We start from the raw sequence: 12,759 nt of genomic DNA, 5'->3' as shown, positions 1-12,759 counted from the left end.
AAAGGCATACACTAAAGTTATTACATTTGTACAGATGGTCCCGTATTTCTCTGCATACACTACCATTCAAAAGTTTGGGGTCACTTACAAATGTCCTTGTTTTTTAAAGAAAAGCACAGCGCAAACGGGCCCTAACCAGAATAGAAAGAGGAGTGGGAGGTCCCGGTGCACAACTGAGCAAGAGGACAAGTACATTACACTGTCTAGTTTGAGAAACAGATGCCTCACAAATCCTCAACTGGCAGCTTCATTAAATAGTACCTGCAAAACACCAGTCTCAACGTCAACAGTGAAGAGGCGACTCCGGGATGCTGGCCTTCTAGGCAGAGTTGCAAAGAAAAAGCCATATCTCAGACTGGCCAAAAAAAGAGATGATTAAGATGGGCAGAAGAACACAGACACTGGACAGAGGAACTCTGCCTAGAAGGTCAGCATCCCGGAGTCGCCTCTTCACTGTTGACGTTGAGACTGGTGTTTTGTGGGTACTATTTAATGAAGCTAGATACTCAACTAGTCTAAAGAAGGCCAGTTTTATTGCTTCTTTATTTAGAACAACAGTTTTCAGCTGTGCTAACATTATTGCAAAAGTTTTTTCTAATGATCAATTTGTCTTTTAAAATGATAAGCTAACACAACGTGCCATTGGAACACAGGAGTGATGGTTGCTGATAATGGGCCTCTGTAGATATTCCATAAAAAATCAGCCGTTTCTAGATACACTAGTAATTTACAACATTAATAATGTCTACACTGTATTTCTGAGCAATTTTATGTTATTTTAACAGACAAAAAATGTGCTTTTCTTTAAAAAACAAGGACATTTCTAAGTGACCCCAAACGTTTGAACGGTAGTGTACGTTAGCATACACACACACACACAAACACACACACACACACACACACACACACACACACACACACACACACACACACACACACACACACACACACACACACACACACACACACACACACACACACACACACACACACACACACACAGGTGCACATCCTCAATTTTCCAACACACACTGGCTGTTGTTCCTGTGAGCCTGACCGTCTTACTGTGTAACAGTAGGTCAATTATTAATTTTCAGTTAGGAAGGAGGAGGCAGAGTTCACTGGTGCATAAACAGCATTACACGCTCTCTGACACAGATGTAGAATCAGCTCACCCTCACCTTAATCTAAACGTTTACCACAAGTAGTACAAACGCAAAACTGACCTTAGATCAGCGGTTAGGGACATCTTCAGTTTAGTGTGGCAGCCATTTTAGCTGATTATAGTAATTTGCCTTCTTGTTCGTCCCCAGAGCATGGAGGACAGAAGAAGAACACCACAGACGACTGCTGTCTACAGACTTTCTCTAACATCTCTGAGCCCCTAGTCTTTAGGTAGGTATTTTTGCTTAGTTTTTCTTATATGAAATATTTTGAATTGTTCAACCTTAATTTAGACAAGTTTGTCACTGAGATATGTCGTTGTTGAGTTTACTAGTGGCTGTGTGGAGTTAGCTAGCAACAGCACCCTTCAGTAAATATTGTCAATGTCTTGGTGGGGACAGTTTTAATGGATTTCAGGACAAGCACAGAAAAATAGGATCTCATCCCTAACCTTTCCTGGTGTGACACTAACCCTATAATAATTTGAAGGGTGTTTATTTTTGCACTGTAATGGAAATGCATGTATTGAATAGCCCAACTCTCACTGAGACACCCGCTGGGAATGGGGACACAGACAGAAACATCATCGTCCAGCAGCCCTGGAGCAGTTGGTGACAAGAGCACAGCAACAGCTTTTTTCACAATGTCAGCACCAGGACTCGAACCAAAAACTTGCGGTTACTGGCCCAACGCTTTAACCTCAAGGCTACCTGCCTCCCCTGCTGAATGGCCACAATCTGGCTGAACCCTAACCCTAGCCACAACCACAATCGTGATCCTACCTTTCCCTGGTCTGACCCCAGGTTAGCATGGTGACTCTGAAACACCTTAGTGTGGAGGATCCAGATGACTACAGCTCTCCTCCGGTGCCTGATGCTGACTTCACTGAGATAACAGCTGTTACAGTTACACACAGGAGACCTACACCTGACACCAGGGAGATGCTACTCAGCAGGTATGGCTCTGTGTGTGTGTGTGTGTGTGTGTGTGTGTGTGTGTGTGTGTGTGTGTGTGTGTGTGTGTGTGTGTGTGTGTGTGTGTGTGTGTGTGTGTGTGTGTGTGTGTGTGTGTGTGTGTGTGTGTGTGTGTGTGTGTGTGTGTGTGTGTCATTCACGTATATCCTTTCTATTCCAGGACTAACAACCTAGCCTTGAGTCTAGTACTGCTGGTGGGATGCTACTCTGCTATCCTGGTCCCTGCTCTTATACCTTCAGACCCTCTGTCAGGGGCTAACGACAACCAACACACTGACATGGTACTGAACACACACAAAAGCACATGAATACATGAATACAGTTGAAGTTGGACGTTTACATACACCTTAGCCAAATTAATTTTAACTCAGTTTGTCACCATTCCTGACATTTAGTCCTAGTAAAAATTCCCTGTTTTAGGTCATTTAGGATCAACACTTTATTTTTAGAATGTGAAATGTCAGAATTATAGTAGAGAGAGTGATTTATTGCAGCTTTTATTTCTTTCATCACATTCCCAGTGGGTCAGAAGTTTACATACACTCAAATTAGTATTCGGTAGCATTGCCATTAAATTGCTTAATGTGGGACAAATGTTTGGGTAGCCTTCCACAAGCTTCCCACAATAAGTTGGGGAATTTTGGTCCATTTCTCCTCACAGAGCTGCTGTAACTGAGTCAGGTTTGTAGGCCTCCTTGCACGCACATGCTTTTTCAGTTCTGCCTATTTTCTATAGTATTGAGGTCAGGACTTTGTGATGGTCACTCCAATACCTTGACTTTGTTGTCCTTAAGTCCTTAAATTTTTTTGCCATAAATTTGGAAGTATGCTTGGGGTCATTGTCTATTTGGAAGACCCATTTGCAACCAAGCTTTATCTTCCTGACTGATGTCTTGAGATGTTGCTTCAATATGTCCACATAATTTTCCGTCCTCATGATGCCATCTATTTTGTGAAGTGCACCAGTTCCTCCTGCAGCACCCACACAACATGATGCTGCCACTCCCTTGCTTCCCGGATGGGATGGTGTTCTTCGGCTTGCATGCCTCCCCCTTTTTCCTCCAAACATAACGATGGCTATTATGGTCACACAGTTCTATTTTTGTTTCATCAGACCAGAGAACATTTCTCCAAAAAGTATGATCTTTGTCCCCATGTGCAGTTGCAAACCGTAGTCTGGCTTTTTTATGGCGGTTGTGGAGCAGTGGCTTCTTCCTTGCTGAGTGGCCTTTTAGGTTATGTCGATATAGGACTTGTTTTACTGTGGATATAGATACTTTTGTACCTGTTTCCTCCAGCATCTTCACAAGGTCCTTTGCTGTTGTTCTGGGATTGATTTTCACTTTTTGCACCAAAGTACGTTCATCTCTAAGAGACAAAATGCGTCTCCTTCCTGAGCTGTATGACGGCTGTGTGTTTCCATGCTGTTTATACTTGTGTACTATTGTTTGTACAGATTAACGTGGTACCTTCAGGCATTTGGAAATTGTTCCCAAGGATAAACCAGACTTGTGGAGGTCTACAGTTGTTTTGGCTGATTTCTTTTGATTTTCCCATGATGTCAAAGAGGCACTGAGTTTGAAGGTAGGCCTTGAAATACAGGTACACCTCCAATTGACTCAAATGATGTCAATTAGCCTATCAGAAGCTTCTAATGCCATGACATAATTTTCTGGAATTTTCCAAGCTGTTTAAAGGCACAGTCACTTAGTGTATGTAAACTTCTGACCCACTGGAATTGGGATTAAGTGAATTATAAGTGAAATAATCTTTCTCTAAACAATTGTTGGAAGAATTACTTGTGTCATGCATAAAGTAGATGTCCTAACCGACTTGCCAAAACTATAGTTTGTTAACAAGAAATTTGTGGAGTGGTTGAAAAACGAGTTTTAATGACTCCAACCTAAGTGTATGTAAACTTCCGACTTCAACTATATATTTGGGTGCGTGTTATGTGTATTAAACTTCTTTCTTGTGATGAACTGATTTCTCTTACTCTAGTCTGTGCTGTAGGACTTATTGAACTCCCACTCCCTCTCCCCTCTCCTCTCTCCTACACGTCTTACTAAATTCCCTGACTCTCTCCCCTCTCCCCTCTCTTTCAGGTCATACTAAACTCCCTGTCCCTCTCCCTTCTCCCCTCTCCCCTCTCCTCCAGGTCATACTAAACTCCCGGACCCTCTCCCCTCTCCCCTCTCACCTCTCCTCTCTCCTCCAGGTCATACTAAACTCACCGTCCCTCTCCCCTCTTCCCTCTCACCTCTCCTCTCTCCTCCAGGTCATACTAAACTCACCGTCCCTCTCCCCTCTCCCCTCTTCCCTCTCACCTCTCCTCTCTCCTCCAGGTCATACTAAACTCACCGTCCCTCTCCCCTCTCCCCTCTCCCCTCTCCTCTCTCCTCCAGGTCATACTAAACTCACCGTCCCTCTCCCCTCTTCCCTCTCACCTCTCCTCTCTCCTCCAGGTCATACTAAACTCACCGTCCCTCTCCCCTCTTCCCTCTCACCTCTCCTCTCTCCTCCAGGTCATACTAAACTCACCGTCCCTCTCCCCTCTCCCCTCTCCCCTCTCCCCTCTCCTCCAGGTCATACTAAACTCACCGTCCCTCTCCCCTCTCCCCTCTCCCCTCTCACCTCTCCTCTCTCCTCCAGGTCTTACTAAACTCCCGTCCCTCTCCCCTCTCACCTCTCCTCTCTCCTCCAGGTATTACTAAACCGCTCTGCCTCCCTGCTTGTGCAGCCCTGCCATCCGGGCTGGTGTGTGTCTCGTCTCCTCTCCCTGGACTCCTCCTCAGACCTTCAGAACATCCCTGTGTTCCTCCAGTCGGGGATTGCAGCAGACAGGCCTATTCCCTGGGACTTGGCTCCTCCCCTGGGCCTCCAGGGCTGTGACGAGAGGGTGGCTAGGGCCCTGGCCTCTCTAACTCATCCAGGCCTGCCCCCATCCCTGGGGGGGAGAGGTAGGGGTGGGGGCTGTAGGAGGTGTGTGGTGGTGGGCAGTGGAGGGGTGCTACATGGCAGCCACCTGGGATCCCATATTGACCAGTATGATGTCATCATCAGGTGAATGACCAATCAAACATACAATCAATGTACAGTGCCTTGCGAAAGTATTCGGCCCCCTTGAACTTTGCGACCTTTTGCCACATTTCAGGCTTCAAACATAAAGATATAAAACTGTATTTTTTTGTGAAGAATCAACAACAAGTGGGACACAATCATGAAGTGGAACGACATTTATTGGATATTTCAAACTTTTTTAACAAATCAAAAACTGAAAAATTGGGCGTGCAAAATTATTCAGCCCCTTTACTTTCAGTGCAGCAAACTCTCTCCAGAAGTTCAGTGAGGATCTCTGAATATTCCAATGTTGACCTAAATGACTAATGATGATAAATACAATCCACCTGTGTGTAATCAAGTCTCCGTATAAATGCACCTGCACTGTGATAGTCTCAGAGGTCCGTTAAAAGCGCAGAGAGCATCATGAAGAACAAGGAACACACCAGGCAGGTCCGAAATACTGTTGTGAAGAAGTTTAAAGCCGGATTCGGATACAAAAATATTTCCCAAGCTTTAAACATCCCAAGGAGCACTGTGCAAGCGATAATATTGAAATGGAAGGAGTATCAGACCACTGCAAATCTACCAAGACCTGGCCGTCCCTCTAAACTTTCAGCTCATACAAGGAGAAGACTGATCAGAGATGCAGCCAAGAGGCCCATGATCACTGGATGAACTGCAGAGATCTACAGCTGAGGTGGGAGACTCTGTCCATAGGACAACAATCAGTCGTATATTGCACAAATCTGGCCTTTATGGAAGAGTGGCAAGAAGAAAGCCATTTCTTAAAGATATCCATAAAAAGTGTTGTTTAAAGTTTGCCACAAGCCACCTGGGAGACACACCAAACATGTGGAAGAAGGTGCTCTGGTCAGATGAAACCAAAATTGAACTTTTTGGCAACAATGCAAAACGTTATGTTTGGCGTAAAAGCAACACAGCTGAACACACCATCCCCACTGTCAAACATGGGGGTGGCAGCATCATGGTTTGGGTCTGCTTTTCTTCAGCAGGGACAGGGAAGATGGTTAAAATTGATGGGAAGATGGATGGAGCCAAATACAGGACCATTCTGGAAGAAAACCTGATGGAGTCTGCAAAAGACCTGAGACTGGGACGGAGATTTGTCTTCCAACAAGACAATGATCCAAAACATAAAGCAAAATCTACAATGGAATGGTTCAAAAATAAACATATCCTGGTGTTAGAATGGCCAAGTCAAAGTCCAGACCTGAATCCAATCGAGAATCTGTGGAAAGAACTGAAAACTGCTGTTCACAAATGCTCTCCATCCAACCTCACTGAGCTCGAGCTGTTTTGCAAGGAGGAATGGGAAAAAATTTCAGTCTCTCGATGTGCAAAACTGATAGACACATACCCCAAGCGACTTACAGCTGTAATCACAGCAAAAGGTGGTGCTACAAAGTATTAACTTAAGGGGGCTGAATAATTTTGCACGCCCAATTTTTCAGTTTTTGATTTGTTAAAAAAGTTTGAAATATCCAATAAATGTCGTTCAACTTCATGATTGTGTCCCACTTGTTGTTGATTCTTCACAAAAAAATACAGTTTTATATCTTTATGTTTGAAGCCTGAAATGTGGCAAAAGGTCGCAAAGTTCAAGGGGGCCGAATACTTTCGCAAGGCACTGTAATTGTAAAAGAAGCACAATCTTTTAAAATCAGATAATATTTTCCATGCCCCCTTACTGTACCTCCTAAGTGACAATCTGTTTCTGATATTATAACCAATCCCGTCTTTAGTTTTCCAGACTGCTAAAATAAATACATCTCAGGAACCAAACTAACCTCTACCACTCCTGGTCACTAAGGGGATATACTGGATTAGATTTGTATTTTCTGAAGCTGTGGTATCCATCTTCTCCTCTCTCGCCTCCTTCCCCTCCTCTTTCTCCTTCCCCTTCACACTCTTCTTTGTCCTCTCAGGATGAACAATGCCCCAGTGTCAGGGTTTGAGAGGGACGCAGGCTCCAGGACCACTGTCCGTTTGATGTACCCAGAGGGAGCTCCCCTTTCCCCCAGCGAGTACAGACACACCTCCCTGGTTACCCTGGTGGTCTACAAGTGCCTGGACCTGGACTGGCTCACCTCTGTCATCACCAAGCAGCCTCTGGTGGGAAAGTGTTTACTACCTGTTTGTTTCCCTGTTTACCTGTTTGTTTCCCTGTTTACCTGTTTGTTTCCCTGTTTACCTGTTTGTTTCCCTGTTTACCTGTTTGTTTCCCTGTCAGAGACACAGTGGCTTGAGGAATTTTAGTGCAGATTTGCAGACAGAAAAGGACTTCTAAAGTAGCTTCTATACGTTCTGCTGTCCATGGACAGGCTTGGGTAGCTTACTTTACGTTACATTACTACTTACCTGTCCAAGATTTCTATCAGTCACGTAACTTTTGGATTACCCTAACATAATCTGCACTTTCAGTTACTGCATTTGGTATGCTGTCATAGTGGTCTCTGACTTGTTGTCAGATTCACTCAGGTGGAATAAACTTAAAGGTCAATTGCACTTCCTGATTTGGCCTTGTTTTTCATCAATGTCCATTAAGAAATGCTAGCGGCCATGAGCGAAGGCAAACGAGAGTTGTGTTGGGGGTGTGGTTTGATGTGGGTGTTTCATGGGTCTGTCTTTGCCATTCAATCAAAACCTACAAGGACAGTAGCTAGCCAGTTTGAGTTTAAACATTATTGAAAGAAAGCTGGCGAAATGCATCAAACATGTCAGGTTTGCTTGATTATGAGCTAGCTAGCTAACGTTAGCTAACGTTAGCTAGCAGGGATCAAATCTTCCTCTCCCGTTATTTGTTTTCTTTATTTTCCGCCAACTAGGTTACCACCAGGGCAAAGCGAACTAGCCCAGTCTTTTCCCAGAAAACACGGTGCCTCCACGTGTTAATAGGCAAACGGGGGTATGAATTTTTGACATAATTGTAAACTAACCTTCATTTTCTCGTTGTGACACATTCAGACTCTAAACTCCGTTTTAGACGAGACTGACTTTATGACCAAAATTATCCTATTTGCACTTTGCACTCAATTTTCATAAACATCCTTTCTGAATTTAAAAGTAATCCAAGAAGTAATAACCTAGTTTTTCAAAAGTATCTGTAATCAGATTACAATATTTGTAATGCCCTGACCATAGTAAGCTGTTTATTCTCTGTGTTGGTTGGGGCGTGATAGTGACTTGCGTGGGTCATCTAGGGGAATTTGTAATTCTATGGTGGCCTGATATGGTTCCCAATCAGAGGCAGCTGTTTATCGTTGTCTCTGATTGGGGATCATATTTAGGTAGCCATTTCCTCATATGGTATTTGTGGGATCTTGTCTACAGTTAGTTGCCTTTGTGCAATCCAGTAGCTTCATGTTTCGTTTGGTAGTTTGTTGTTTTTGTTCGGTGTTAATTTATTAAAGGAATATGTACGCCTACCACACTGTACCTTGGTCCAATCATTATAACGATCGTGACAGAAGATCCCACCAAAAAAGGACCAAGCAGCGTGGCCAGGAGGAGTGGACATGGGAGGACATCCTGATGGAGAAGGACCCTGGACGAAGGCCGGAGAGTATCGCCGTCCAAGGGAGCAGATGGAGGCAGCGAGAGAGGAACGGCGACGATACGAGGAGTTAAGTCGGGGAGGTAGGCCACAAATTTGGGGGGGGGGGGGGGTGAACCAGAGCCAGTCTGGGAGAAGAAGGAGTATTCGGAGGAGAGAGAAATGGGAGAGTTGTTGAGTTGGTGGCGGATGCACAGATTTGGAATAAAGGAACGTGTTGTCAGTTTGGTGCCACCTGAGTCAGCTCCCCGTACTTGTCCTGCAACATGTGTTAAAGTTCCGAAACAATTGATGCCGGCTATACACACCAGGTCTCCAGTGTACCTTTCTAACACAGTGCGTCCCGTGCCAACTCCTCGCACTCTCCCTCAAGTGCGCTTTCCCAGTCAGGTGTGTCCTGTTCCTGCTCCTCGCACTCGCCCTGAGGTGCGTGTCACCAGCCCGGTGCCACCTGTACCGGTCCTGTGCATCAGGCCTCCAGTGCGCCTCCACAGTCCAGTACGTCCTGTGCTTCCTCCCGACACTTGCCCTGAGGTACGTGTCACCAGCCCGGTACCTCTTGTGCCGGCACCACGCATCAGGCCTCCAGTGCGCCTCCACAGTCCAGAGCTTCCGGCGACAGTTTCCAGTCCAGAACTTCCGGCGACAGTTTCCAGTCCAGAGCTTCCGGCGACAGTTTCCAGTCCGGAACCTCCAACGACGGTCCACAGTCCGGAACCTCCAACGACGGTCCACAGTCCGGAACCACCAGCGAAGGTTGGCGGTCCAGAGCCTAAAGCGACGGTCGGCGGTGCAGAGCCTTCAGCAGGGGTTCTCAGTCCAGAGCCTTCAGCAGGGGTTCTCAGTCCAGAGCCTCCTACGACGATCTACGGTCCGGAGCCTCGGGCGATGATCTCTGCACCAGAGCCGCCATGGTGGAAGACGTATCTGCGAGCGGAGTGGGTACTTTGCCCCGCACCGGAGCCGCCGCCGACGCCCTGTGTCATTCATCATAGATGCCCACCCGGACCCTCCCCTATTGAGTCAGGTTTTGCAGTCAGAGTCTGCACCTTTGGGGGGGGGGGGGGGGGGGGGGGGGGTACTGTAACGCCCTGATCATAGTAAGCTGTTTATTCTCTCTGTTGGTTGGGGCGTGATAGTAGTGACTTGGACGTGTCATCTAGTTGAATTTGTATTTCTATGGTGGCCTGATATGGTTCCCAATCAGAGGCAGCTGTTTATCGTTGTCTCTGATTGGGTAGCCATTTCCTCATTTGGTATTTGTGGGATCTTACAGTTAGTTGCCTGTGTGCACAGCAGTAGCTTCAAGTTTCGTTTGGTAGTTGTTTTTGTTTGGTCTTCATTTATTAAATGAATATGTAGACGTACCACGCTGCAACTTGGTCCAATCATTATAACGATTGTGACAATATTTTTGCATATAACGTAACTAATTACAGTTAGTTTTTTTCTAATCAGATTACATGCAACTGATTACTCCCCAAACCTGTCTGTTTGTGTTCTAGAGCTGTTTCTGAACTGGTTCTGCTTCCTGTGGTTGTGTTGTCTAGAGCTGGTGGTCCAAGCTGTGGTTCTGGAGAGACATAGTGGAGAACATTCCTCTGAAGCCGGAGAACATCCAGATACTCAACCCAGAGATCATGCACAAGACAGGCATAGCACTGCAGAGATACACACAGCAACAGAGGAAGGTTAGTACTGATACACACAGCAACAGAGGAAGGTTACTACTACTGATAAACACAGCAACAGAGGAAGGTTAGTACTGATACACACAGCAACAGAGGAAGGTTACTACTACTGATACACACAGCAACAGAGGAAGGTTACTACTACTGATACACACAGCAACAGAGGAAGGTTACTACTACTGATAAACACAGCAACAGAGGAAGGTTAGTACTGATACACACAGCAACAGAGGAAGGTTACTACTACTGATACACACAGCAACAGAGGAAGGTTACTACTACTGATACACACAGCAACAGAGAAGGTTACTACTACTGATACACACAGCAACAGAGGAAGGTTACTACTACTGATACACACAGCAACAGAGGAAGGTTACTACTACTGATACACACAGCAACAGAGGAAGGTTACTACTACTGATACACACAGCAACAGAGGAAGGTTACTACTACTGATACACACAGCAACAGAGGAAGGTTACTACTACTGATACACACAGCAACAGAGGAAGGTTACTACTACTGATACACACAGCAACAGAATCATTTTAAAGGACATACAGGTAACTGCCAAAATAATGGAAACACCTGAGTAAATGAGGGATACAAAGTATATTGAAAGCAGGTGCTTCCACACAGGTGTGGTTCCTGAGTTAAATAAGCAATTAGCATCCCATCATGCTTAGGGTCATGTATAAAAACGCTGTGCAGGCCATTGTTTTTTTCCATTATTTTGGCTACCATGGCTATGCCCCTATAAGATGACAATGAATGGTTTGATGAGCATGAAAACGATGTAAACCATATGCCATGGCCATCTTAGTCATCAGATCTCAACCCAACTGAACACTTATGGGAGATTCTGCAGCGGCACCATAGACAGTGTTTTCCACCACCATCAACAAATGAACGAATTTCTGTGTCTTATCCCTCCAAAAGAGTTCCAGACACTTGTAGAATGTATGCCCAGGTGCATTGAAGCTGTTATGGCTTGTGGTGGCACAATGCCCTACTAAGACACTATGTTGGTGTTTCCTTTATTTTGTCAGTTTCATGTACATGTACAGTATAAATGCATACCCAATGGATGAATGTTGCAATCATTGAATGGCTCTCTCCACATGGTTTGCTTTAACATTTGGGTGGAAGTGTTTCTTGTTAGATTGATGTAGTCTGAACACGAGTTAGCCTTAATAAACACTTAATTACCATCCTCTCTTCTCTCCAGTTAGTTCCTACGTTAGGTGCCAGTGCGGTGGTGATGGCCCTACAGCTGTGTGATGAGGTGAGCCTGGCAGGGTTTGGTTATGACCTGCAGCATCCCGGTGCCAGACTACACTACTATGAGAGTCTAAGTATGGACGCCATCAAGGCCCAGGTACACTACAGTATATAAGAGCAGTGGAGAGAGAATGACAAACACTGATTGTTTGCTGCTCCCATCAAAACATTTGTTAGCTTGTGCTACTCGTAAGGTCCAGGTCAGAGAAGCACTTTTGAATTATAAATATTTTTCAAATGAAAGTCTCTTAAGTATCTTCCTGTATTGATTGTCTTTGTCCAGGTAGTACATGATGTGAACGCTGAGAAGCTCTTCCTCAGAGAGCTAGTGGCTGCAGGAGTCTTGACTGACCTCACAGGGGCGCTGTGACAAAGAGACAGTACCAGGGATGGACCCTGTTCTACCAGTTGTGGTTGGAGGTTAACTGCCTTGCTCAAGGACAGAACGGCAGATTTTTCCACCTTGCCGGCTCGGGGATTCGAACCAGCGACCTTTCTTAACAACCCCTGGTTCCTTTTCCTAGCATGATGATTCAACCAATCAAGGCTTAGTTGAAATATGTACTATTATTATATACTATATTATGCACTATAAAAATGTATGCACCCATTACTGTAAGTCGCTTTGGATAAAGGTGTCTGCTAAATGTCATATGTAATTATTATATATTAAATGCCCAAAGCAGCCGTTTGTATATCGATATCAAATCATTTCTGGGTAACAGTTAAGTACCTTACTGTGATAGATTTAAATACAAATGTGCCAAAAAATATTTCTCAAGTAAGAATTTAGCTAGGACTGTCTGGGAGTGGTCTGAGTGGGGAGGGAAAACTGAAAACTATCTGTTATTGGAAGAGGTTTGGAACTCTCTTTGTTATTGGTCTATTAAATAATTTACTGCATGGGGACGCCACCATGGAAAGCAGAAACACCCTCCCGTGCAAACCTGCTCATTAGAAGGTCATGTATAGATTGTATTTTCAACCAACAACTATCAGGAAATAACAA

At 44.9% G+C, this 12,759-nt stretch overlaps 1 protein-coding gene across 1 annotated transcript; it reads left to right on the top strand.

Annotated features, from left to right (window-relative positions):
- The first annotated feature begins 1,155 nt into the window (after positions 1-1,155).
- Positions 1,156-12,466, top strand: st3gal7 (ST3 beta-galactoside alpha-2,3-sialyltransferase 7). Its single transcript, XM_036956207.1, has 8 exons — positions 1,156-1,395; positions 1,968-2,119; positions 2,299-2,419; positions 4,843-5,201; positions 7,148-7,334; positions 10,326-10,466; positions 11,698-11,847; positions 12,034-12,466. The coding sequence occupies exons 2-8, from the start codon at positions 1,974-1,976 to the stop codon at positions 12,118-12,120; spliced, it is 1,191 nt and encodes a 396-aa protein (XP_036812102.1). The 5' UTR covers positions 1,156-1,395; positions 1,968-1,973; the 3' UTR covers positions 12,121-12,466.
- The last annotated feature ends 293 nt before the right edge of the window (positions 12,467-12,759 follow it).

This window comes from Oncorhynchus mykiss, chromosome 20 (assembly GCF_013265735.2).
Source record: "Oncorhynchus mykiss isolate Arlee chromosome 20, USDA_OmykA_1.1, whole genome shotgun sequence".
Taxonomy (NCBI): domain Eukaryota; kingdom Metazoa; phylum Chordata; class Actinopteri; order Salmoniformes; family Salmonidae; genus Oncorhynchus; species Oncorhynchus mykiss.
Note: the sequence above shows the minus strand (reverse complement) of the source record. Positions and strands in the feature narration are given on the sequence as shown.